Here is a 25,309-nt window from a genome sequence, read left to right as displayed (position 1 = left end):
GGATCCCCTGTCTGGCTGTTCCAGCAGGAGGGGCTCAGATCTTGGCAGCTCCAAATGGAGTCTTGCTTTTTCTTTTCCCTTCTATTCCTGTAGTACAATAGCAATGTATTCCATTTGTTCCAAAGTTCAGGATTTTTAGGACATTCTAAAAAAATTTCCTGTTTTAGCTCTGGGTGAGTGTGGCTTTGGGATGAGTGAAGCTTGTGGCTTCTCAGAGCTCTGATCTGCACCAATACCTCATCTCCATGCAGCCCCTTCCCATCTCCTGAGCTTGCAGAATTCCCTAGGGACAGAATTCACTCCAAAGATGAAGATTTTTTGTGGGGATTAGTGCTGTTTATCACTACAGGTAGGCTGGAGCAGGCATCAGGAGAGACTTTCTGGCAGAAGTTCAGCATTTCTGCTTTGTGCCTGCCCAGAATGAGAAAGGATTTACTCTGTGGCTTGGGAGCAGTCCTGACTCTTTGCTTTCAGCCGTGTTCTTCGAGGAAACAATGGCACCATGCTCTTGCCCTTGCTGTCTCTGTGAGTCACTTCTGGCCCTTCTGGGCCAGTTCTAAGCAGGTTCCATGGAATCCCAGAACATCCTGAGCAGCCACATGGGCTGGGTTCAGGGTAATTCCTGAAGTCCCAGCAAAGGTACCCCAAGGTCACAGAAAGGTGCCCAAAGATGACTGGGAGTGAGTGGAAGAGGCACCCTATTGTGCCTAGCCCAGAGGCCCCATGCATTTTGGGTTAGACTTCCTCTGAAATGGGCATTTCAAAGACCCAAAGGGACTCAGATGGGCGTTGGGGGCAGCTGCTGTAGAGACAGAGGGTGTAAAGCAATTGAACACCTTACCTGGACTGTCAGAGAACCCATCTGCTGTAGGACTTCTGAAGGGGGAAGAGCAACGAGTTCCAATTGACACTATGGACATTGCCAATACATTTTTCTCCATTCCCTTAGCAGCATGGAATCCCAGAACATCCTGAACAGCCACGTGGGCTGGGCTCAGGGTAATTCCTGAAGCCATGGCAAAGGCACCCCAAGGTCACAGAAAGGTGCCCAAAGATGTGAATAAAGGCCAATGAATGGATAGACTGGATGAGGATGTGCTGTCATCATTTGTTTTCAGTTCTGCCCCTCCTGAGGCACCTTTTCAGCCAGATGGAAACAAATTCCTTCCTCTTCTGTTTGGACATGAATCATCTTCCTTGCCAATGTTCTTGACTCTTGCTTTGAGTGCCACACAGCCAAGTGACATTGCTGAGCCCTCCCGACAGCCTGGGCTGGAGAGGAAATGTTGGACCAGCACAGAGGCAAACAGGGGATCCTGCCTGGCACATCCCACCTGGGAATGCTCCTCTCCATCACTCTATCTGCTCCTGGTGCTCTCCTGCAAGGGAGGATAAGTGAGCTCATGGTGGTGCCCTGCCCAGCACAAATGGATCCACTTGATTGATTCCTTTTTAAAATTATGATGGTTTATAAGCATTTAAAGTAGTAGAAAAACAAAGTATTCAGAAATAAACAGAGTGAGCAGAGATAAATACGTGCTGGGATCTGTCCCCAGGCTGGAGTGGCCTCAGTGGTTGCTGATGTTTTGAGCACTGAGGGAGATTCCTCACCTCAGATTCCAGGCCCTTCGCTGAGGTGCTTGGGAGCACAATTCGTTTAGCTGAGCCAGAGATAAGAACCTCTGGAGACTGGCTGGGATCTTGTGAGGGATGGATTAGCCTTGGAAGGATCATCCTTCCCTGCTGCCTTCAAGTGTGGAGCTCTGGGACAAGCCTTGCCTTGGTGTCTGAGTTAATTATCTGTTATTAGCTAGTGGTAACAACCTGAGCTTGTAATTTTTTAAAACCTGCTGCTAACAGAGGGAGGTGCTGGGGTGTCCATGGTTCCCACATCCCACTGACTGTCCTCCATCCATGGAGCCTCTGCCCCCTCAGACAGTCCACACTTCCCTCCTTACAGATGTGTGGCTTCTAAGCACAAAAACCAAAAGCACTGGACCAGGAAGAAATGTGTTCAAATGCATCAAGAAAAGCAAAATTAAGCTTTAAAAGCAAACTGTGAGATGCTGAGGGTTCCCACAGTGGAAGCATTTGTGGTTGGGAAGTTCACAGGGTGACCTGCTGAGTTTCTGCAGGCCACAAAGTGCCACCTTCCCAGCCTTCCTGAGTGATCCCCTGGCTCCTGCTCAGCTGGGGCTGGGAAAATGCAGCCTGGACGTGTGGGCACAGCCTGGGGCTCCTGGCAGCTGCTTGGTTGGTATTGTCCTCAGATAAAATCTGATCGAGCCCAGTGTGGTCACAGGGGCTCTGATGGAGCCAGGGAGGATGTTGAGAGGTTCCTTGTCAGAAGGAACAACAACAACTAATAATAATAACAGCAACAACCACAACCAATAACAGTAATAATAATAATAATAATTCTTCAAACTGTGCTTCCAGCTGTGATTTACATCCCCAGCTGATTTTTTCCTGTCTCTCAATGCTACCTTTTGAGGCAAAAAGTATTTAAATCTGTGGGAAGGCAGTAATGTTTTGTCCAGGACAATGGAAGTCAGTGGTAGGTTTAGGAGCTGGACCAACCTCAAGGTTGTTGTCCCTTGAGAAGCTTTAGGGGTGACAAAAATCTGTCCTGTTCTCAGTCAGGGCTCTGTCATTGGAATAATGGCAATATACCCTGGTGTCTTTCATTATAAAAAAAACCCAAACAGACAAAAAAGCAACCCAAATCCATCATTACTATTTTTGTATTTCTGACAAAAAGAGAGTGAATCTCTGCTAATGAAAAATATTAAAATTCCAGATGTCCTGTCTGGAGAAATAATAACATGAGCATGGACTTGGCTTCCCTCAGCCACCACCAAATCATCCATGGAGCTCTTTATGTGCAGCTCGTTTTGAACTTTGCCTATTTCCTTCAGCTATGCAGATATAAATAAATAATTCCCCTTGATAAGGGTCTGGGAGCGCTGTACTTTAAAAGATAAGAAAGCTTTGAGGGGAAATTGTTTTTAAATCCCTACCATTTGTATGCTGTTCACTGTTCACACTGAGCAAAAATTCATTCAGCTGGCACTTAACCAACCCTGTTTTATTCCTGCTCTGTGTTCAACCTATCCTTCTCCTGGGGACATCTAACCTTCCATGTAATTACCTCTCTGAGAGTGGGAAGGAGGCCTGAATAACCTCCCCACCAACTAAATAAATACACAGATCCTGGGACAGGTTATCAGCTGCACACCAGGGGCAGGGCTGGCAGGAGCACTGTGCCTGAGCCATCAGACACTGCAAGACTTGAGTCATTTTTATTCCAGCATTGGGCCAAAGAAGGAGAACATGGAATATTTGCAGAAAACCAACCCAAAACAGCCAGGAACCCAAAACACCCAGGATTTTTGGAGGTTTTTTTTTTTTTTTTTTTTCCTTTGGGAGCTGGAAATAATAGTGATGACTTTTACCAGTGGTGAGTTTTACCTGTGATGGGTTTTACCTGTGATAGATTTTACCTGTGATGGATTTTACCACTGGTGAGTTTTACCTGTGATGGGTTTTACCAGTGATGGGTTTTAGCTGTGATGGGCAGGGATGGGTTTTACCAGGGATGAGTTTTATCTGTGATGGATTTTACCAGTGCTGGGTTTTACCTGTGACGTTGTTTCTGTTTTCCCCCAGGTCTGTCCAAGTCCCTTGGTCTCATCGAGGGCTATGGTGGCCGTGGCAAGGGTGGCCTCCCAGCCACCCTGTCCCCTGAGGAGGAGGAGAAAGCCAAGGGACCCCACGAGAAGTATGGCTACAACTCCTACCTCAGTGAGAAGATCTCCCTGGATCGTTCCATCCCGGATTATCGCCCAACCAAGTGAGTGCCAGGTGCTCCAGGAGGGAATGTTTGTGTTCAGGTGTCACCCCAGGGCCAGGAGTGTTTGTGTTCAGGTGTCACCCCAGGGCCAGGAGTGCTGGTGGCTTTCCCAGTCAGGTTTGGTGCTGTTGGATCTTCCCTCACTGTTCACAGGGCCCTGCTCAGTGATGAGAAACTGGTATGGTTGGGCTGGAATGAGCTCATGGAATCACAGGATCACTCACGTTGGAAAAGCCTTCAAAGGTTATTGAGTCCAGCCACTCCTCTGAGCTGTGTCCCCAAGTGCCACATCCACAGAGCTGTGAAACCTCTGCAGGGATGGGGATGCACTGCCCTGGGCAGCTGTGCCAGGGCCTGACCACCCTTCCATGAGGGAATACCTTCTCATATCCAACATGAACCTCTCCTGACACAACTTGAGGCTGTTTTTGCTTGTCTTGTCAGTACCTGGGAGAAGAAACTGATCCCCATCTGCACCCCTGCCTTGTTCCAGGTAGTTGGCTAGAGTGAGAGAGTTCATCAAGATGATTTATCAGGGAAAAAAAACCTGAATTTCTTCCCAGTCGGTCTCTGTTTTCCTAAAGCAGTCCATGATTTTTGGTGGAAGTGATGGCATCAGAAGCTCAGCTCTGCTTTCACTGAGCTTTTGGTGTTTAATATCCTGTAAAAGTGTGCAGAGATTCTCTCTCCCTCCCTCCTTGTCAGCTCCTTCATGTCCCTGCAGGACCTCCAGGGCCCTTGGGCTGCCCTCAGGCTCCTCCCAGCACAGGGATCCTCCAGGGACACTCTGGGATCTCCTGTTGGAGATCTGAGCCTTTAAAGGGAGTTTCTAGTGTGGCAATATCCTTCGTCTCCTTTTTAGATTGAGCTTTTAAGGTGCTGGTGATGTTTACCTGCCAAGCAGCACAGGAGAACAGGCTTTAAAAGAGGTGACACATCATTTTGTTAAGAGGATGAGGAAAGACACGCTGAAAGTTTATCTTGGTGAAGGTTAATTTTAGATATGGCTGCCAGAGTGTTCCTCAAAATAGGAAAGTGTCAGTTTGTCTAGGCCTGGAGTGAAATCCCTGATGAAAAAATGAGCTGAGAGAGGTTTAGACTATGAAAGATCTGTGCCCCATGCCTGTGTCATTGGGGCAGTGACAAAGCTGTTGCCTGGCATCTGCAGAGCATTGAAAACTCTGCAGCCAGGGGTGCAGCTCTTGTGTCTCTGGGAGCTCCAGATTGTCCAGGCTGTGGGAACTGGATCAGCTCTTGTTCCTTCTGTCCCTGGGAGCTCCAGATTGTCCAGGCTGTGGGAACTGGATCAGCTCTTGTTCCTCCTGTCCCTGAGTGCTCCAGATTGCCCAGACTGTGGGCAATGGGGCAGCTCTTGTTCCTTCTGTCCCTGGGTGCTCCAGATTGTCCAGGCTGTGGGAGAAGGGACAGCTCTTGTTCCTCCTGTCCCCGGGTCCTCCACACTGTCCAGGCTATGGGAGAAGGGGCAGCTCTTGTTCCTTCACCTTTCCAGGCACTGCCTGAATTCCGAGCAGCCCCTCGGACCATCCAGGGCTACCGACCACTGACAGCAGAAATCCAGCAGAAATTTGGATGAGTTTCCAAAGGAATGAAGGCCCAGCCTGCACTTTGCTGCTGCAGCTGCTCCAGCCAGGCTGAATTGCAGGTAAAAATGGCACCTTTGCCTCTGTGATATGCAAATCCCAGCACAAAGCTGAATCCTTAGAGCGAGACCTTCTCCAGCACTTACCTGGGGCTGAGCTGCTGATTTCCATTTCTCATCCATAGCTCTGACTTCCAGCAGAGCCAGCACTACTTGGTGAGAATTAATTTGAGAAGTAATGTTTCTTTTCAGATTTTGGGGGAAGAAAAGGATTAATTCTGACATTTTCAGACTTGCGTTGTATTTTTCCTCAGTTCCACTATCCATCATTCCATGGGAGAGTGGAGGAGAGGACAGGGCACAGCAATACATTAAAAATGCTTCAGTTTGGAGCTGGGCTGAGACCTGGGAGAGAAATTGTGAGCACTGAGTGCAGCTGCAGAGCTTAGTGCCTTTTATCTATGCAAGAACTTCAGGAGTGTGTTTTGTTTATTGGGTTTCTTTTTGTTTTGGGGATCAATTTTCTTGATATTGTAAGAGAACAGTTGGTCTGGTGTGTAATAGGCTGGAGTTTGCTGGAGAATTTGGAAAGTTTCACCTCTTCCTACCTTTGGCTTCAAGGTTCCCTTGCTATTTAGTGCATAAAGTTTTATGGCTGATTTTATGAAGGGTTGAACACAAACCATTTAAGTCAAGTATCCTGGTCTCTGATTAAAATAGATTCAAGTCAAGGGAAATTAGCCTAAATGGCTTTGAAATTGCAGCATTAGTGGGGAAAAACTGTTGAAAACCCTCCAGCTGATAAGCATTACAAAGCATGTAGTAGTTTTAAATATAATAGTGAAGCCTGTGTGGTTCAGCTGAAGGCTGCAGAGTGCCTGGAATGCCAATGGACTGGGGCTGGTCCTGGCACAGGCTGGCACTCCCCAGCCTTTCCTCTCAGTTTTCTCTGTTTTTAAGGAAAGATTCATGTGGTCAAGAGTCACTGCCCTGAGTGCTGAGCAACGCTCATCAGAGTTCTGAGGCCTTTTCCTGCTCCTTGCTTGTGCCTGTGGCCAAAGGGAAGTGGAGCAAGGAGAGTTTAGGGGAAGTTTGGCACATTTTGTGTATATTTTTGTGTCTCCAGGCTCCCTGCACCTCATGGTCAGCATCACTGAGGGTTCAGGGACTCAGATATCCCTGCTCTGGGGGATTTCAGGTGCTGTTGGTGAGGAGCAGCCAGCCCAGCTCTCAGCTCAGGGCCCTCTCAGTCCTGCTGAGGCAGGGAAAGGAGGGAGTTTCCCTGGGAAAATGGTCCCAGAGATGTGAGGGTGATGTTCAGGAGAAGATGAGGTCTTTCCACCAGGAGCTGTGGCAGAATACCTTGTTTGGCCTGATTAGGGGAATTGAGGTGTCACTTTCTGTTAGTTTGGATTATCATCTTTGCTTTAGTTGAGCCATTTTCTTCCCCTTTCCTCTTCCCTTATCTCTTTCATTTTCCCCTTCCTCTGTCTCCTCTCCCTCCTCTCCCCTCTCCCCCTTCCCTTTTCCCTTTCTCCCCTCTCCCCTTTCCTATTTTGCTTCCCTTATCTCTTCCCCTGTCTCCTTCTTCCCATTCCATTCACCTTTTCTCTTTCCTTTCTCCCCTTCCTTCTTTCCCCTTTCCTTTTTTGTTCCTCCCCTTCCCTCTTCCTGTTTCTCCTTTCCCCTCTCCTCTTTTCCCCTCTCCTCTTTTCCCCTCTCCTCTTTTCCCATTCCCTTTCCCCCTTTTCTCCTTTCCCCCTTTTCCCCACTCCTGCTGGGGCTGCTCACCTGGGCTGGGAGGTGGAAACCCTTCCCTGCTGTTGCCCAGGGAGGGTATTTGGGGTTGCCCTGGCTGGTTCCCAGAGGTCTGGGATGGTCTGTGTGGAGCTGATCCCTGTGTGGAGCTGTGCCTGTCACCCCTGGTCCTCACTGATGCTCCTGATCCCCACCCTGTGTGAGCAGGAAAGGTTGTGCTGGGTGTGCATGAGGTTTTCCAGTGAATCAAATTACAGATACCAGTGGGAATGGCTGGGAAAGCTCCTCCTAGGGCTAAATAAGGCAGGACTGGTGTTTTGGGGTGAGTTCTTCCAGAACTTGCTGCCAAATGGTGCCATGATGAGAAGGGCACTGGGAACACATTTCCATCATGCTTGATTGGGTTTTTTGGCTTTAAGATGAGATTCCTGCACATTCTGGAAAACAATCTCTGCTTCCAGATTGGAAGTACCCAAGGTGCTGCCTGCAGCCTTCAGAACTTCTACTCAAATCTCCACAAAAATGAGCTGGAGAGATTTTCTTCAATTTTCTGCAAAAGCCTCTGAAGGACAAGGCTGCTGTGTGAGTTTTATTGTTTATCCATTCTCAGCACTCGCCGCCTGTCTGAGGAGGACAGGGGGTTTGGGAGATGTGTTGTTTTCTATATTGAAAGTGAAGCATATTTACATGGGATCCCAGGGCCTGCAAACATTCCCTGCTTGGATACAACGTTTTGTGCACTTCTGTTTTATCCTGTGATACAGGATTTAATGGGAACCTCTCCTGTGTGTAGCCAGAAAATAAAATTGCTTTGTTAGATCAGCCTGCTTGTCCATCTTATCCAGTATCTAATCTCTGATAGTGGAATTACCAGATGCTTCAGGTTGAAGAAATCATATTAAGGGAAACTATGAAATAATCTGCCCATCTGGTATGTTCTGCCTCCCCCATTCTCTCCTTTCAATCCTATCCAATATAAATGTGGAGTTCTCATTATCTCTTTAAAAGTCTGTTCCTTTCTGGAATCCTGCTAAGCTCTGGTTCAGTGGTATTTTATGGCATTATAGGATTAAGGGGTAGATTTAAGAGAAATAATACCCACAATTGTTAGGACTATTGGATCATTGGGTGCAGATGACACATTCCTGCTGCTGCAAATCTCTCGACAGCTGTTCTCAGGAGGGGAGCCTTGAGGTATTAAAGTGAAGAGCAAGGATGGGGTAAGAGATAAGCAACTCCCACTGTTTGATTTTTCACGTGTTTTGAGGGCTGCCCAGCCTGGAGACACAACCCCTTCTCCTGCCTGCCTTGGGGTCCTGCACGTGGCTCAGGAAATGCATGGAGAGGGACTTTGGACAAGGGGATGTAGTGACAGGATGAGGGGAAATGGCTTAAAAATGCCAGAGGGCAGCAGGGTTAGATGGGGTATTGGGAAGGAATTCCTGCCTGTGAGTGTGGGGAGATACAGGCACAGGTCACCCAGGGAGGTTGCCCCATCCCTGAGAGTGTCCAAGGCCAGGCTGGACAAGGCTTGGAGAACCCAGGGATCATGGAGAGCTGGGGGTGCTCACCTGGAGAAGAAAAGGCTCCAGGGAGAGCTCAGAGCCCCTGCCAGGGCCTAAAGGGGCTCCAGGAGAGCTGGAGAGTGACTGAGGACAAGGAATGGAGGGACAGGACACAGGGAATGGCTTCCCACTGCCAGAGGGCAGGGATGGATGGGATATGGAGAAGGAATTGTTCCCTGGGAGGGTGGGCAGGCCCTGGCACAGGGTGCCCAGAGCAGCTGTGGCTGCCCCTGGATCCCTGGCAGTGCCCAAGGCCAGGCTGGACATTGGGGATTGGAGCAGCCTGGGACAGTGGAAGGTGTCCCTGCCATGGCAGGGGTGGGGCTGGATGAGCTTCAAGGCCCTTCCAACCCAAGGCATTCTGGGATCCTGTGATGGAAAAGGTTTGGATTTGCTGCTGTGTTCCCACAGCACCTGCTCTGTGTTTGCCATGGGGCCCCTGGAGAGGTGCCTTGGGCAGAGCCTCCCCATCCCTGCAGCTCAAGAGGAGCAGTTCCTGTGTGTGCTGTGACTCCCTGGGGTGTTTGGGTGAGTCAGAGCCATCACAGGGCCTGAATCACACGGATATTTCTGGAGCTACTGCCATGGGAGCCTGGCAGCAATTGGGCTTTTCAGCACCATCTGGCTTTAGCTGCTTTATTACCAGAGACCTCATGCAGCAGCAAGCTGAGCCTTTCTTTGGGATACAGTGCAGAAGATGGAGAGTTTTGGCTTCTGGGTAGACTTTGGGTTGTTGTTCGACAACTTAACTTAATGAAACTAAACGAAGTTCAGATTCATTTTTATTTCAAGTGGTTTGTGTGTGGCCTCTGTGGGGTCTCAGTGTGAACCTGCTGGGTGTAGAGCACACTGTGGACTGGAGGGAGGCCCTGTTCCCCCTGGGGTCTCTCCCAGTCCCTGGACAGCCTCTTGCCCTCTGCCTTGGGGCCTCAGCCTCCCTCAGACTTATGGGATGTTGCAGGACCCAAGAATTCCATTTTGGGTTTTTAATCACAACAGAATCCAAATTTGGAAGGTGATGAATGTGGATGGGACTGAGACATGTCAGGAGGATGCACCTGGAGGCTGTAATTGAGTCTTCTGCCCATGAGACCACTCCTGCCTTCCCATCTCTTGTGCTGGACCCCAAATGTTCCTGCAGAGCCCACACTGGCCGTGGTTTGTGCCAGGGGGCTCAGCCTCTGCCCTCTGCTTGGTTCTGGTGGCAGAGTTACATGTGCCATCACACTTATTTTCCTGTGAAAATACAGAAATCTCTTCCACTTTGGGAGGAATTGAACTCCCTGGCTTTGCAGTGCCTTTGTCTCAGCTTTCTCTGGTACCAAGGCACTGAAATGAGGGATTTTCTCAACACCTGCTTCAGCTTGGGCAGGAGAGGCCTCTGTCACGGCTCCATAAACCTCATCTCATTTCCTCCCCAAAACTGGGGCTGCACAACCTCTTTAAGGAAACAAAATGCTTTTTTGCCTTTCCCCCTGCCCACAGGACCGTGCTGGCTGTGGCAGAAGTGTCTGAGCTGTGCAGATTTTACTGCAGCCAGTGGGAGAGCTCAGTGATGGTTTCCTCAAGGATCTGGGCCATTCCTGAGCACACATTTGTAGTGATGTGCCAGTCACTCATGTCCTGCCCTGGGCTGTTCAGCCAGGCTTGATGAAGTGAGTCTGAGGAGAAGGACAACGTTTAAGAAGGCAAAACAAACTACTTGAATTATGAGAGTGGAATTTGCTGGGAAATAGAGTTTCATGCCTGTTTATTTGTTGTGATTGCTGCTTATTGCAAACAAAGGAGGTCAGAAGAGCTTCTTCTCCCTTGCATGCACAATGTGCTATTACAAACCATTATTTTACCTTCTGCAAAGAGTGCTTTGATGGATTTCAGTCCTACATCCAAACAACAGCCAGGAAAAGAGAGGCAAGAAAAGAGGGCTTTTTCTGCATCAAGTAACTGAAGGGAAAAGTAGAGAGGAACCAAAACAGTGGAAGAACAAAAAACCCTTCTTTTTTAGATGTGAAATTCCCTTTGAATTGCATGTGGGAGTGTATAAAAGATCCTTACAGCCCTAGGAAAAAGCCAGGACTGGTTGTGCACCTTCTCTCCTAATAGATGGTTGTGGGTTTGATCCAGAATTGTATGAAAAATACTCCTGCCCTTGGTTTTTTATAGCTGCAGCCATAAAAATAGGAGAAGTAATATTTTCTAGTACTTGGAAAGGTGCCACCTGAAAATTTTCTGGGAGAGCAAGTAGAGAAATCAAGCAGTGAGTATCAGTGTCACAGCTCTGGCATGCAGGAGCTGTGCCTCAGAAAAGGGCTCACAAAGCCAGAGCAGATTTGCAGCTCAGGGGTGGATTGTTGGATATTTTCTGTCCGTGTGTTCTGTCCTGCCCAGTCTGGCCCATCTCTGTGTGGCTCCAGGCAGTTTTGTTCTGCCAGGCTGCAAAAAGTCACGGAAACCTCCTGAGCTGGAAGGGACCCAGCTCAGGAGAGTCTGAGAATCACTGGGATTAGAAAATCCCTCCAGGCCCATCCAGTCCCAGCTGTGCCCCATCCCCACCTTGTCCCCAGCCCAGAACCCTGAGTGCCACCACCAGCCCTTCCTTGGGCACCTCCAGGGATGGGCACTCCAAACCTCCCTGAGCAGCCCCTTCCAGTGCCTGACCACCCTTTCCATGGGGAAACATCTCCCAATGTCCAACCTGAGCCTCCCCTGGCCCAGCCTGAGGCCGTTCCCTCTCCTCCTGTCCCTGTTCCCTGGGAGCAGAGCCCGACCCCCCCGGCTGTCCCCTCCTGTCAGGGAGTTGTGCAGAGCCACAGGGTCCCCCCTGAGCCTCCTTTTCTCCAGGCTGAGCCCCTTTCGCAGCTCCTTCAGCCGCTCCTGGGGCTGCAGCCCCTTCCCAGTTCTGTTCCCTTCCCTGGACATGCTCCAGCCCCTCTGGGTCTTTCTTGAACTGAGGAGCAAAATCACCCAATCCAGGTCCTGGCCCTGCACAGACACCCCAACAATCCCACCCTGGGCATCCCTGGGAGCTCCTGGAGCTGTGGCAGCTTTAGGCTGTGCCCATTCCCTGGGGAGCCTGGGCAGTGCCTGAACCCTCAGGGGGAAGAACCTTTCCCTGATCTCCAGACTGACCCTGCCCTGGCCCAGCTCCAGTCCTTCCCTGGGCCTGTCCCTGTCACACAGAGCAGAAATGAGAGTTGTCCCTCAGGAGGAGCTGCAGCCCCGTGAGGTCCCGGTGGTGTCACTTGAGGCTGTGCCCAGGCTGTCCCCTCCCTTCTCTGAAGGTCAGGAGGGTAGAAGCTCATTCCAAACCCAGCTCCAGACAAACTCAGGGTTTTATTTCTCCTGCATCCTTAGGGCCCTGAGCTCTGAGGAGCTGCTGCTGCTGTTCTGTGTGTGCAAGGGCTGCTGGTGCCCTGTGCCCCTCCTGCCCTCCAGGGGTGGGGCTGCAACCTCTCCTGCCTTCAGGATGATTTGCAGAGAGGAAAAAGCCTCTTTGCTGCTCCATTGCTTTCCCAGCGCTAATACAAACCAGCAGGCTGTTGAATAAATACCAGTATTGATCTTTATTCCTCAGTGTGTTTGGACATGCTGCTCCTCACTTGCAGCAATACTTTTTCTTGAAGGCTGGGCAAGTAAAGGCTCTAAAGGCACGCTTCTCCAGCTGTGCTTTACATTTGTTGGTTATTATTTAAGCCTGCTCCTGTGACCTGCAGGAGCAGCCTGGTTCCTTGGGCACACAGGCAGCTGGAGCTGGCTCCAGGGAGAGGAGAAATCCCCCTAGAACTGGAGCTGTCAAAGTCCCCGTGGAAAAGTTTAGGGGTTTGTGCTGTGTTTCTGTCATGGGTTTAGATGGGGACACAGGACAGCTTTTTCTTTCTTTCTCTTTTGAAGCAGAGGTCACTGGGGCACACTCTGGCAGCTTGAGTGGGGTCAGGCCTGTGTCAGAAGCCTTTGGTGCTTGCAGTCCCCAAAATCTTCTGTAAAGCCAGTCAGGAGGAAAGTGCTTTGGGGAGAGCAAGTGGAATTTGTTTAGTGGTTGTTAGAGAGTCTCTTATTTCCACTGTGCTGCTCAGTGTCACCTGCAAACACTGTGACCATGGATTTATAGCACAGCACCTCGGGGTTCTTCATGTCATACATTCCGCTAATTGTCAATTTTCCCTTCCTGACTGCAAAGTTATTACCTGTTCTTGTAAGTTGGGAACATGGTGCTTCAGGGAAGACTTCTGTGGCAGGAGTGTGCCATAAAACAGTTCCTAATGTAAACAGGAGTATTAAATGATCACTTTGGCAGGGGATGGGATTAGTGTAATTTAACAACTTGCTTTTGTGCTCCTCTGAACTCCTCTGCTGAAAAATACCTGTGTTATCATAAATACTTCTGCCTAAACTGTGCTTATGAGAATAAATGAACCAATTTAAGCTTTGGATACACTTCTCTCCAGTTGGCTTCCAAGGAAATCAGGGCTTGTGTGTTTGTTTGTGCCACCAACCTGCTCCCCTGGACTGCCCAGAGCTTTTCTGTTCCAAACCAGCACAAGCTGAGCCAGACCAGGCAGAGGGGGAGTCAAGCTCTGCTGCTTTGACAGCCTTGGTGCTGCAGCCATTTGTGCAGTTTTCCAGCAGGAAAATCCAAGACCAAGGAGGTCTCAATGACTTGTTGTGTGTGTGTGTGAAAGAGCTGGGCATGGGCAGAGCTGGGTAAGTGGATGTGACACTTGGAATTGCTCTGGCTTTTATCTCCCTTAGATCTGTCTGAACCTAATAACTTTATTACAAGAGCCTCTCACCAGAGTAAATCCCATTCTCTACATTCTGTTTTTACAACTTGGCAGATAATTTCTTCTTAGGACTTGCCAAGTAATGTGCCTTTAGAAATGTCTGTATGTCCCTAAATGGTAATGCCTATTTGTGAGACCCTAATTCTAAAATAGAGATGAACATTTCTGAAGAAGAATTACTGGGAATAAAGTAGGTTCTTTAAAATCGAGTTTCCTGGGGAAATGTGAGGAAGTTTCAGAGCTTTGTGGTCAGAAATAGTTTGAGAACCTGGATCTATAAACAGTGATCTGTACCAGACAGCATTAGGTGTATTGAGATGCTTGGGTCATACAAAATACACATCATAGGATAGACACAATAGATTTAATGTTGGCAGTCCCTTTTGCAAGCAGACATGTGCACTGAATCAGCAAAATCCAAACTAGAATAAGCAATTAATGAATGGAGCATGATGAGGAAGTGGCAGGATGAATAGCAGCCTGAGCATTTGCTTTCTTTTAAGCCTGTTCATAATCTTTACAAAGGCCAAATGGAGATCAATTCATTTCCTAGTGAAGCTTTATTGCAGAGGACAGCACAAATGAGGCTTGTTTGGTACCAGTGGGTTTCATTTGTGGAGTTGTTTGTCACCAGAAGGACAAACCCAGAAGGTTTTTCAGGCAGGAAGCAGCACAGATGTGTAGGGAGGAGCTGGAAAAGCAGTGCCTATGGATTAAGGGATCCAGGGAGCTGGAACCTGCCTGTGCTGCCCCAGCAGAACCTTGCAGTGGGATTTACATTTTGTCCTTCAGCCACGGTGCTTTGAGCCATGGGGAAATCATTCAATCCCATCAGTGCCCCATGGTTAGATCAGGATTTACCTCCCAGGCCTTCAGCTGCTGAGTTCCTGTGGGTTTTCTGTGGGCCAGAGGGAACCTGAGAAGCTGCAGGCAGCAAAGCTAAGCCTCAGGTGTGTCTGGATGTATGACTGTGCAGGTGGGGGGAGATTTTGGGATGGCAGGGCTCTCCCTGGTGCCAGCTCCAGGATTTGGGGATGGCAGAGCTCTCCTTGGAGCCAATTCCTGGATTTTGGGATGGCAGAGGGGTTGCGACTCATTAGGGCTGATGAAAAGCAGGTAAAAGTCCAATGGCCTTGGTAAGGTGAGGATGTGTATCTCTGCAGATATTTTGCTATGAATTTGCTATGCCTCTTGTCAAGTGTGTTGTGGAATTATTCAGGTTGGAGAAGCCCTTCAGGACCATTGAATCCAGCCCAGCACAGCCAAGGCCACCAGCATGTCCCCAAGGGCCACATCCATGGCCAGTGTGTCCTCACTGCCACATCTGGCTCCTCTGGGGGCTGGGCTGGTGGCAGGGTGACACAGGAGCTGTGTCACTGTGTCAGGCTTCAGGTGCTCCTGTCAGCATCTCTGCTGTGGCACCAAACAAATCTACAGCCTCAAATCCTGGTCTCTGGGGTGGAGTGGCACTGAAAGGCTTCCTGAAGTGTCTGTGGGAGGGAGCTGTGGCCCCTGTCCTTTGGATCTCTGCAGGTGAAGGCAGGCACAACAAAAAGGATGGGAAACCCCACTTGTGGGGCATCTCCAGTCTGTCACTAAAAATTGGTTGTGTTTTGGTTTGGGGTTTTATGAGGGGACAGGGAGAAGTTGGAGTATTTTTATTTGTGGGGTTTTTTTTCTTAACCTTGTGGGAATTCAGTTTTTGTTTGACTGGCTGTGTTGGGTTGGATCCCTCCCTGCCTGCTGTGAGGTGTTTCATGGTGTTGCAGTTTTGCACTGGGTTAAACTGGGTGCCTGGGCTGGTGAACTTTGTCTCCCAGTTCTGGCTGTGTGTATTTTGTTTTGAGGTGGAAGATGTCACCTGTGACAGCAGAAAAGCCACACAGGAGCAAATCTCTCCACAGAATAGCAGGGGTGGTGTGGAGCTTCCTCTGTGGAATAAAGGGAAGCTTCTGGCACTTTGGAGTGAAGATCTGTGTGTGGTCTTTGGTTTGTAACTATCCATCCTCAATGTTCCCTACATGAAGGGGCACCAGTATTTATGGGCAGTTAGTGGCATTCAGTGAACTCGTACCTGACATCGAGGAGAAAAGCAGATCTAAATCTGCCCCATCTGCTGGCTTTGACCCTTTTGATAGGAGTTGGGACTGGGTTTTATTCCTTTCCACCCACAGCAGTACAAGTGTCTCACCAGTGTGTCAGTGTGCCCTGGTGAGCAGCCTGTGCTGGGGTGGGCTGTGGTGCTGCCAGCTCTGGGATTTGGGGATGGCAGAGCTCTCCCTGGTGCCAGCTCCAGGATTTGGGAATGGCAGAGCTCTCCTTGGAGCCAGTTCCTGGGTTTTGGGATGGCAGAGCTTTCCCTGGTGCCAGCTCCAGGATTTGGGGATGGCAGAGCTCTCCTTGGAGCCAGTTCCTGGATTTTGGGATGGCAGAGCTTTCCCTGGTGCCAGCTCTGGGACGGCAGAGCCCTTCCTGTGTAACATTTGCTGGGATGGCAGAGCCCTCCCTGTGTGACATTCCCCATGCAGGAATTTGGCAGCCAGGGCTCAGTGACACCCCTGTGCTGAGGCTGATCCAATTCTGGCAGAGGTTAAACAAACTTACCCAGTGATTTCTGTCTGTAACAGGAAAGGTTTAAGAACCTCTTCATCTTCCAGTTCATAAAGCCGTCAGCAGCGTGGCTCTGTGATCACAAAGAAGAAGAGCTATCTCTAAAAGTCCATTGTGCCTTTTAAGTTCATCATTTTTATGCCAGCTCTTCCAGCAGTGGCATCATTCCACCTTGTTCCAGGCAGCACAAGTGGTGGCCACTTTTCTTCTTCATTGCCCCAGGTCTGCCCTGGGGGTGTCAAAATCCTGGGTTCCCGTGAGATTTATTAATGTAAAACACTCCTACCTCAGGCTCTGGACCAAGGATTTTGTTTTCAATTTGAAAGGGAAGGTTTCCAGCAGTGCCAGTTTTATCCCAACCTGCCTAGGCAGAGCTGTGGTGTTTGCTGGTGGGACTGTCACCTTGGGAGCCCTGGGGACATGAAGGGCTCCCTTCCCTCACTGATGTTTGTCTGAACCTTCAGCCTGGGGCTGCCTCTGATCAAGGGAGGAAAAAGGTATTTTCACCTTCCCAAAAACCAGCTCCAGTGTGTTTTCCCTGACAGGAATATCCCTGGGATGGAGGGCTGGAATAAATTGTCCTTTGGCAGTGTCACTTCATTGACCTTGAAGGGAGCTCTGCCTTAGATGAGATGTCTGTGAATTGCCTTGTCCAGGTACATGAGCAGCTGCCTCTAACAGGGGATGTCAGAACACGCACTCTTCATTTACAACTTACTGTTAATGTACACTTGACTGTTAATTTACAGTGTGCATTGCTGCCTTTCATCTGTGAGCGCTCCCCTTTGCCAGTGGCCAGGATGTTCCTCTGTGGAGCAGTCAGGGCTCCCTGCCTGCCCTTCCCTGCAGGACACACAGGAGCTGCTCAGGATGTGCTGATGGACTCAGAGCTGACCTTGGGATCCTCATGGCAGGGGAGGGCAGGCTGCTGCTGCCTCTGCTGTGATCATGTCAAATGCTGCTTTTCAAAGCCTGCTCCTTCAGTCCATACCTGTTTGGACACCATTCAGAGTTCAGCTGTGTTTGCAGGGCACTGTTTTAGAACAAACAGAGATAAAAATGCTCCTGAATTTCCTCCCTGCCCAATCTACCTTGCTGGGGAGGAGAGAAAGGCAGCAGGACCTGCAGGCTTTGCTCCTGAGCCCTGCTGCCCTCCTGTCCCCTCGAGGCTGACCACTTCATCCCTGAGCATCATAACTTCAACATCTTGTGTTTAAATCCCTGATGCCTTGGTTAAGGGGACAGCAGCCCCCTTCTCCTGACGACTTGTCAAACTGGGAGCCCCCAGCTGTGCTGTGGATGGCCAGATGTGGCCAGATGTGGCCATGAGGAGACCTTGGAGCTTGGTCATGCAGGGCAGAGGCTGTGGCCACCCTGCCTTGTCCTGCTGGGACTGATGAGCCAGAACTGTGCAAGAACTGGGTGCAGTGGAGGTCATTCCTTGTCCTGTAAGGTGACAGGGACACACTGGCTGTGGGCTGCTGCACCACACCATGGGAGCAGCCCTGATCTCTGTAATGGGGTAAAATTGCTGGTACTTCCTGTTTGAGGAGTGCTCTCAGTTTTGGGAACTTCAGCACTGAGAGATGCAGTGGTGACTCTTGCAGTTGCAAGCTGATGTTTTCCTGAAGCAGCAATCTCTGGGACAGGAATTTGGGGCAGAATTCCACTTCTTGTGCACTAATTCTGCCTGAGCTATCTCTCACACCCCCTTGGCTTTACTGTGACAGTTCCACAGCTCATTGTAGAAAAGGCATTTAAATATGTGTGAGTGGAACCCTCTCTCTGCTCCTGAGCCATGTTTTACAGGAACAGCTCCACAGCCCTGTGGAGCCAACATAGCTGAGCACTTCTGTGATGCTCACGGTGGTTTTGAGGACAGGAAGTAACAAGTCATTTATTCTGCTGATCAAAAGAATATTTGCCTGTTTAAATATTCAAACCCTTGAGCCTGCTACAAGACTGAAATGTCAGGAAGGGATAAGCTCCTGATAAGCATTTTAGCTGGATTTATTTAGTGTGATGGCCAAAAGAGAAATCATTAATAAGTCAGGATCCAGACTGGGGAGCTCCTGGGTGCTCAGAATTAAAAATAAAGCAGGAGAGGCAGGGAGGAGGGAGGGAGATCTGGCACTCTGATATGGAGGAGAGGAGGAAATCTTGGAGAACCCATCATCAGGATCTACTTTTATAAGGAGGTGTGCTGTCCACAATCAGAGCCACCAGATTCCTTGTCTGCCCTGTGTTCCTGCACAGGTACACAGGATCTGGATGGGCTGAGATGACCTTTAAGGTCCCTTCCAACCAAACTCCACTCAAGGATTCTGTGATCTGGGTCCATTTTGTGCCAGCTGACACAGGTATTTGTGTCTGACTCCTCCTGTGTGCTGAGTGTCTGTGATGGCTGATCCCACAGAGTTGGAGAGGGGTGCAGTAAGACCTCATTAGAGCTGTAGGAATAACTCCAGAGGGTGAGGGAGCGCACAGAGCCCTAAAGTCAGGTGTGTTCTGCAGACCTGGGGTGTTCAGCCCTCTCCAGGGTGTTGCTGCTGGTGGCATTTCAGAAGGACAGGTAGAGATGTCCCCTTCATGCTCTGAGGGACATTTGTGTCCTGAACAGCCCTGAGGGGCATCCCTGGGAGGATGAGGGATGGTGCAGCATCAGAGCTGATGGTGCTGTAGTTCTGAAATGGACACTCAGGTGTCCAGTCTGAGCACAGAGTGCAGCAGGAGCAGGTCCCACTCCTGTGTTCCCTAAGAGCCCAACACAGCCCTGGGTGCTCCAGGGTGACCTCACAGGCTGTGCCATCCTCACCTGGGCCAGGCATCAGTCAGGCTGGGGGATTGTGTGTTCCAGTGGCTGCACACAGCAGGTGCTGTTTTCCTGCTGTTATTTTATTGACCTTTTCTCCTGGGTGTATTTTCCAGACCTGACATCCATCCAAAGCACAGCAGGGCCTGCCCATCCTGAGTGCCTCCTGTTCCAGCCTGTGTGGAATGTGGGCACTGCACAGGGTGTCCTTTGTGTCCTGGCTTTGAGGGATGGACAATTGTCACAGCCTGAACCCGACAGGAGGGGACAGCCAGGAAGGGTCAGGCTCTGCTCCCAGGGAACGGGGACAGGAGGAGAGGGAACAGCCTCAAGCTATGCTAGGGGAGGTTTAGATGTGGAAAGAAATTTCTCACTGAAAGAGTGTTCAGGCATTGGGAGGGGCTGCCCAGGGCAGTGGGGGAGTCCCCATCTCTGTGGATGTGGCACTTGGGGCCATGGCTCAGTGGTGAACAGGGTGGAGCTGGGGTGGTGCTTAGGTTCGATGGCCTGAGAGGGCTTTTCCAGCATCAGTGATTCCATGATTTTTCCCCAAGGAAGGACAGGAAGCCCAGGACCCCTGTGTGTGACCTCTTCCCTCAGGTTGTAGGGGACGTTTGAGCCCCTCCCACTAGGAGAGGGTTCTGTGTTCCACTGGCATCTCTCCACTTTCCATTTGGCCTCCCTTGCCTTTGCCTTGGCATCCCAGGCCGAGGCAGTGGAGCTGGCAGTGCCCTCTGCAGCAGGGCTGGGCTGGGCCCTGCTCTGGGCTGGATGCTTCTTTGGGCATGGCCAAATCTCCACACAGAACCTCTGCTCGAGCTCCAGCTGAGGCACCAGCCTGGAGGAAAACAGCTCAGGGCAAAACATTGTGGTGGTTCCATAAAATGCAAAAACCCATCCCCAGGCAGAGGGTGGGACTGCTGTACCCAGTGTTTTAAGGCACAGGGAGGGTGAGGTTGGATTTTTGTCAACCTCGCTTATTAGAACTGTGATCTTAAACCTCTGTCAGTGTTCTGAGACTGAGCAGCAGCCACTTTTCCTCCAGTGAGGTTCTTCTAATAAATACCTCTTTACTTCCTCAGCCCTTTAGTCCTCCCAGTTTGTCCCTCTGGATCTTGACAAGCTCTGCCTGTGCCCCCTGTTGGAGAGATGGCTCCAGAGGGCTCCAGGCTGGATTGATTGGAAGAGCATCATTAGCAAAATCAAATTACTGCTGGATAATTTCAGATGGCCTGTTGCAGCCTGGTTCTTGTCAGAATCCAAGTATTCCCTTTAAAGCATTGAACACATTTGAAATCCAGGGAACTCTGAGGAGGCTTCCAGAGGAGTGGAGTGCTCCCTCCTCTCTGGGAATGGGAACAGCTACACTTCATAGGATTTCATCTCCACTTGAAACTTTGGAAAAAAATTTATGTTAGCACTGGGGGAAGGGGCCATGCAAAAGGCACAAATTAGGGAAATGTGGCAGCCCAGGAGATCTGTGCAGAGTAGGTGTGCAGCTGTCAGGGATGGAGGACACGCCGTGGCACAGTGTGGAAGGTGGAAGATAATTCCTGTGACCAAGGGTGGATATAAACTTTGATGATGGGATTAGGGATTCCTGATCTCTCAGGATTAACAGGATTTCTGCTCAGGGATCTGGGGTGCAAAGCAAGCTGCAGCCTGACTGCTCCTCTCTGAGCTGTTCAGGGTATCACAGATTGGTAAAATATCCTGGGTTTGAAGGGACCCCCAGGGATCATCAGTCCAGCCCCTGGCCCTGCACAGACACCCAACAATCCCACCCTGGGCATCCCCGGGAGCTCCTGGAGCTGTGGCAGCCTCAGGCTGTGCCCATTCCCTGGGGAGCCTGGGCAGTGCCCAGCACCCTCTGGGGGAAGAACCTTTCCTGATCTCCAGCCTAAAACTCTCCTGAAAAAAATTGAATATAGTACTGACCCTTTCATTAACTTGTTTTCTTTCTGAAAGGTGCTGCCTGGGGAAGGTCCACCCACAGCACAGACATCCCCTGGCAGCTCTGAGCAAACCTGGCCTGGTCTGAAGGCCAAGGAGTGCAGAGTCCTTGAAGCCAAGGGGTCCCTCTGTTGTCTTGGACCAGTCCACGCTTCAGGCTGTCCATAAACTGCATTTATTGGTGTTGATCACTGGGTTATATTGGGAAGGGGAGGTGTAGAAAGCATCAGGGTCTGGCTGATGGCAGACAGGGCAGTTCCAGGTGGTTGATGGAAATGGCTTTATGCCCTGGAGAACAGGTGAGAGGTGTTAATTGAGTGATAGAGTGATCTTGTTAAATCACTGGGCAGGAAGAAGTGGTTTGTAAATGTTAGCTGTTACTTTGTGGCCTCTCTGTGCTCCAGGAGTGTTTGCTGTGGTTCCAGGTGATTTTTCTGCTGAGGGATCATGAGGCAGTAAATGCTGGGATATCCCTTTTCTGTTACTGAGACAGACAATAAACATCCTAATCTCACTGGCTGCTCTGAAGAGTGGATTTACAGCTGTGTGCTGAGCAGAAAACAAACGATCAGAGGATTCAAAGCCGGTTCTGCAGCAGGCAAACACGCTTGGAGCAGAGCTGGGGGTTTATGCTTTTTGTCTTTTGAATTTGGCTGACTTGATTAATCCAGCCTGATGTGTGCCAAGCTGATCAGCAGAAACTCAGCCCTGTTTCCTCTTTCCCCAGCTCCCCTTCTCAGCCTTCCTTTGTTTTGGGATGGTTTCTTACATAAACCAGGAACTGCGAAGATTCAGGTGAAAAGATGTTCTCTGTAAATACATTTCTTTAGTGGGTTTCCTTGCAGGTTCTCACATTTGCAGACTTGGGCCTGATGTAGAATAAGGGTCTGGGACCCAATAAAGGTGTTGGTGGCCACAGTGCAGGGGTTGTGTCACCTCTACACCCATCCAGATCCTGTGTCCCTGGAGGAGGAGCTGGGGAGGATGTTGGGACTTGTTTTGTGCAGGGACTGGTGTCAGTCATCAGCTCCTCAGCCTGTTTTGAAGTGAGAAAAGATGTCCTGGAATTTCCTGAGCTGGAAGGGATCCCCAGGGGTCACCCACTCCTGCACAGACATCCCAACAATCCCAACCTGGGCATCCCTGGGAGCTCCTGGAGCTGTGGCAGCCTCAGGGCTGGGACCATTCCCTGGGGACCCTGGGCAGTGCCCAGCACCCTCTGGGGGAAGAACCTTTCCTTGATCTCCACCTAAACCTCTCCCTTCATGCCTGAGCCTTGGACCAAGGACAGAGGAATCCCCTTTTTTCTCCCCTGTTGAAGGCCAAGAACATTTCTCAGTGAGATCTCAGCAAGGTCCTTAATTTAAACCCAGTGCTGAACATGGGGAGTTTTTCCCTGGCCTCCTCAGACTTGGAGAGTTTTGTGAGCATGATTTAATGGAACATATTCAGGTATGATTTAATGGGACATAAAATGCCTCTTTGATATCCCATTGATCTAAAGGAGAGACAAAACTGTAAGGTGGCTCTTTCTTCCTGCTACTGATTCATGGTATTTTGATATAAATCCTACAAGCAGGTGCCAGCCTAGGTTTAATTGGAGAGAGCAAGATTTAGTAGGGCAAGATGTAATTGTGTAACCTGCACTAATCTGTCCAGATGTTGGCAAGTGCTCTGTGCTGGGCCAGGGGGGCATTTCTCACCCAGCAAAGCCAGGATGGGGAGGGATCTCCTGCAGCCTCCCCCAGTTTGCTCCAAACTGGCCCAGTGCCTGTGTCCTGCAGTTGTGGCAGCACCTCTGCCTTGGGCCACCTGCAGATGTCCATGTGGCTGGAGAGCACCTGCTCCATGGGCAGGGAGAACCTCCTGAGCCAGCCTTTTGGTACTGATGGAATGAATATGGGCTAAATGAAACATCAAATGGGGGTTGGGCTTTAGCTGAGTAATCACTGACACTGGGATATATTGTGGTGGTCTGACCCTTGTATTTAATTTAAATGTAGAAGTTTTCAGGTGCAGGGAGTGTTCCCTTGAACATTCAGCTTCCTGGCATGAGACTTGCTTTGGGCTGGGCAGATACAGCATGAGCTGGGTGTTAGCAATAAAACCTGAGATTCACAGAGAATCCCAAGTGCTCTGGGTTGGAGGGACCTTAAAGCCCACCTTGGCCCAGACAGGGACACCTTCCCCTGTCCCAGGCTGCTCCAAGCCCCAATGTCCAGCCTGGCCTTGGGCACTGCCAGGGATCCAGGGGCAGCCACAGCTGCTCTGGGCACCCTGTGCCAGGGCCTGCCCACCCTCCCAGGGAACAATTCCTGCCCAATATGACTCTCTTTGAGCTTAAAAGCATTCCCCCTTATCCTGTCACTGCTTGTCGTTGCAAAAATTCCTTCTCCAGCCTTCCCATAGGCCCCCTTTTGGTTCTGGAAGGGGCTCTAATGTCTCATTGAATTTTTTAGTATTTTGGCCTGGGATCTGAATTCCAAAGGCCTTGCCTGGCACACAACCAAAGTCTGAGGGGGATAACTGTGGGCAGAGGGTGTCAAGAGTCTCAGGTGAAGTTTGGTGCATTGCTTGGGACTCTCCTGAGCCTCTGGAGTTCCTGCTGGGACCTGGGGTCAGGGCTGGATTCTCTGTGCTGTTCCTCAGGGCTGGCATTGGAATTCTGAAGGCAGCAGGGATTTCCCATCTTGTGCCCACCCACCCTTGCAGAAAAGGCAGCCTCTCAGGGGGGCAAGGTGGTGTTCCTGAGGCTGCAGGTGAGGAGAAAGGTGTGGGGGCTGCAGGGATGGGCAGCCTCACCTGTCCCAGGACTGGTGACCCACAGTGAGTCCTCCCTGAAGAGTCTGAGTGTTCCCAGAGTAAAGCAGTCACACCTGTGCCTCTGCCTGCACATGGGCTGTAGAATAAAGCATCCAGATCAGCCCTTTTTCCATGAAAAATGTTAAAGGAAAAAACCCAAACCACCCAACAACCCGACCCTCACCAGTTCCCTCCCTGTGTCCTCACCATTCCTGCTGTTTCCTGCAGCTTCTCCCTGATTTTTCCAGTGATGTTTGAGCTCAAGTGTTGCTCTCCTCTTTTCCCTGCCCTGCCCTAGGGTTTTTTCCTGCACACTTGCAGGGATATTTGCTGGTTTGCCCACTGGAAAAAGCCTCATGGAGCTGCAGGCTGTGGCAGAGCATCACTCACCCCACAGCTTTTGGCACCAGCACTGAAGGGACCCCTTGGGAGGAGCACAACAAACTTGATGTTAACTTGGTTTAAAATTGCTGCCCTCTCAGGCTTGTGGTGGAAGCCAAAGCCAGCAGAGCAGGGTGTTTGTGTAAAGCCTCTCCTGCCTCTGGAGAACTGGAGCTTTGTGCCCCAGCAGTGTGGGTTGGCCTTTCCCAGTCCTCCTTCCCAGGCTGATCTCCTCTCCCTGGATCTTTGTCTGCCCTGGTAGGAGTGGTGCAGGGAGAATGCCAATGAGCAGGAGATGAACCTCAAAGAGCTGGGTTTGGATTTGCCTCCAGAGCTCTTTGATCACAGGCTGAGCTCTTTATCCCCTGCAGCATTCCTTGGGGGAAGGCTGCCCAGAGGTGAGCAATGATTAAAAGGAAACGTTCCTGCTCCTGTGACAACCTCGGCTTCATCAGAGCAGGTATCAACATCTACCAAAAGCTGTTTTTAATGTCTCAGTCAGTTTAGTTTGACTTTTTTGGCAGGATTTCAGGGTCACTTGTCACTTTGCCCCATCATGACCATTCTTTCATTCATTTTAAAGAAAGATTTTCCCTTTGGAAGATCCTTTTCAGTGTTTGGTTCCCTTCTGTCAAGCTCTTGGCTTGCTGTAGGGTAGGCAATAATTAAATCAAGAAACACAACTGTGTTTTCACCCAGCAAACTTGTTTAACTAAAGAAGATTCATAAAGAAAACTGTGTTTCTGTGGAAATCTTTGTCTCCCAAGTCTCATTCTGGAGTCTGAAGAACGCCTGCTGTTGCCTAAGAAACACCCAGGACAATTAAATGCAGAGGCATTGCTGAGGAGCTGGGATGTCACTCTGCCTTTGGTCTTCCTCTGCTTATCTGAGAAGGGTTTGCTCCATGCAACTCATTGTAATTCTGGGAACTCTGCTCCTGCTCTGTGTCTAATCTGTTGTGGATGTGGGGAGGGGGTGGGGAGGCTCCTTCTGTCCTTGCCCCACATGGATTTATTGTAGGGGAAGCTGCAGACTTGAATTAAGTTGTTGGAAGTGGTTTAAGGACTTCTGCTTGCTTTCCACAGTTGCTGTGTTAAGAGGAGGTGTCTTGTCGAGATGAAACATGGCAGGGAAACAACATCTGTGTCCCTGTGCTCCTTGGAGAGCTGGGAGTCACCTGGAACACCCCTTCCC

At 50.1% G+C, this 25,309-nt stretch overlaps 1 protein-coding gene across 1 annotated transcript in view; it reads left to right on the top strand.

The window, feature by feature from the left end:
• GALNT17 (polypeptide N-acetylgalactosaminyltransferase 17) overlaps nucleotides 1–25,309 on the top strand; it is a 211,587-nt gene that overhangs the window by 56,401 nt on the left and 129,877 nt on the right. Inside the window, exon 2 of the mRNA XM_083875493.1 lies at nucleotides 3,670–3,853. Within this exon, the coding sequence (XP_083731619.1) occupies nucleotides 3,670–3,853 (184 nt within the window). The remainder of the gene's footprint in view (nucleotides 1–3,669; nucleotides 3,854–25,309) is intronic.

This window comes from Zosterops lateralis (assembly GCF_965231275.1).
Source record: "Zosterops lateralis genome assembly, chromosome: 19".
Lineage (NCBI taxonomy): Eukaryota > Metazoa > Chordata > Aves > Passeriformes > Zosteropidae > Zosterops > Zosterops lateralis.
Note: the sequence above shows the minus strand (reverse complement) of the source record. Positions and strands in the feature narration are given on the sequence as shown.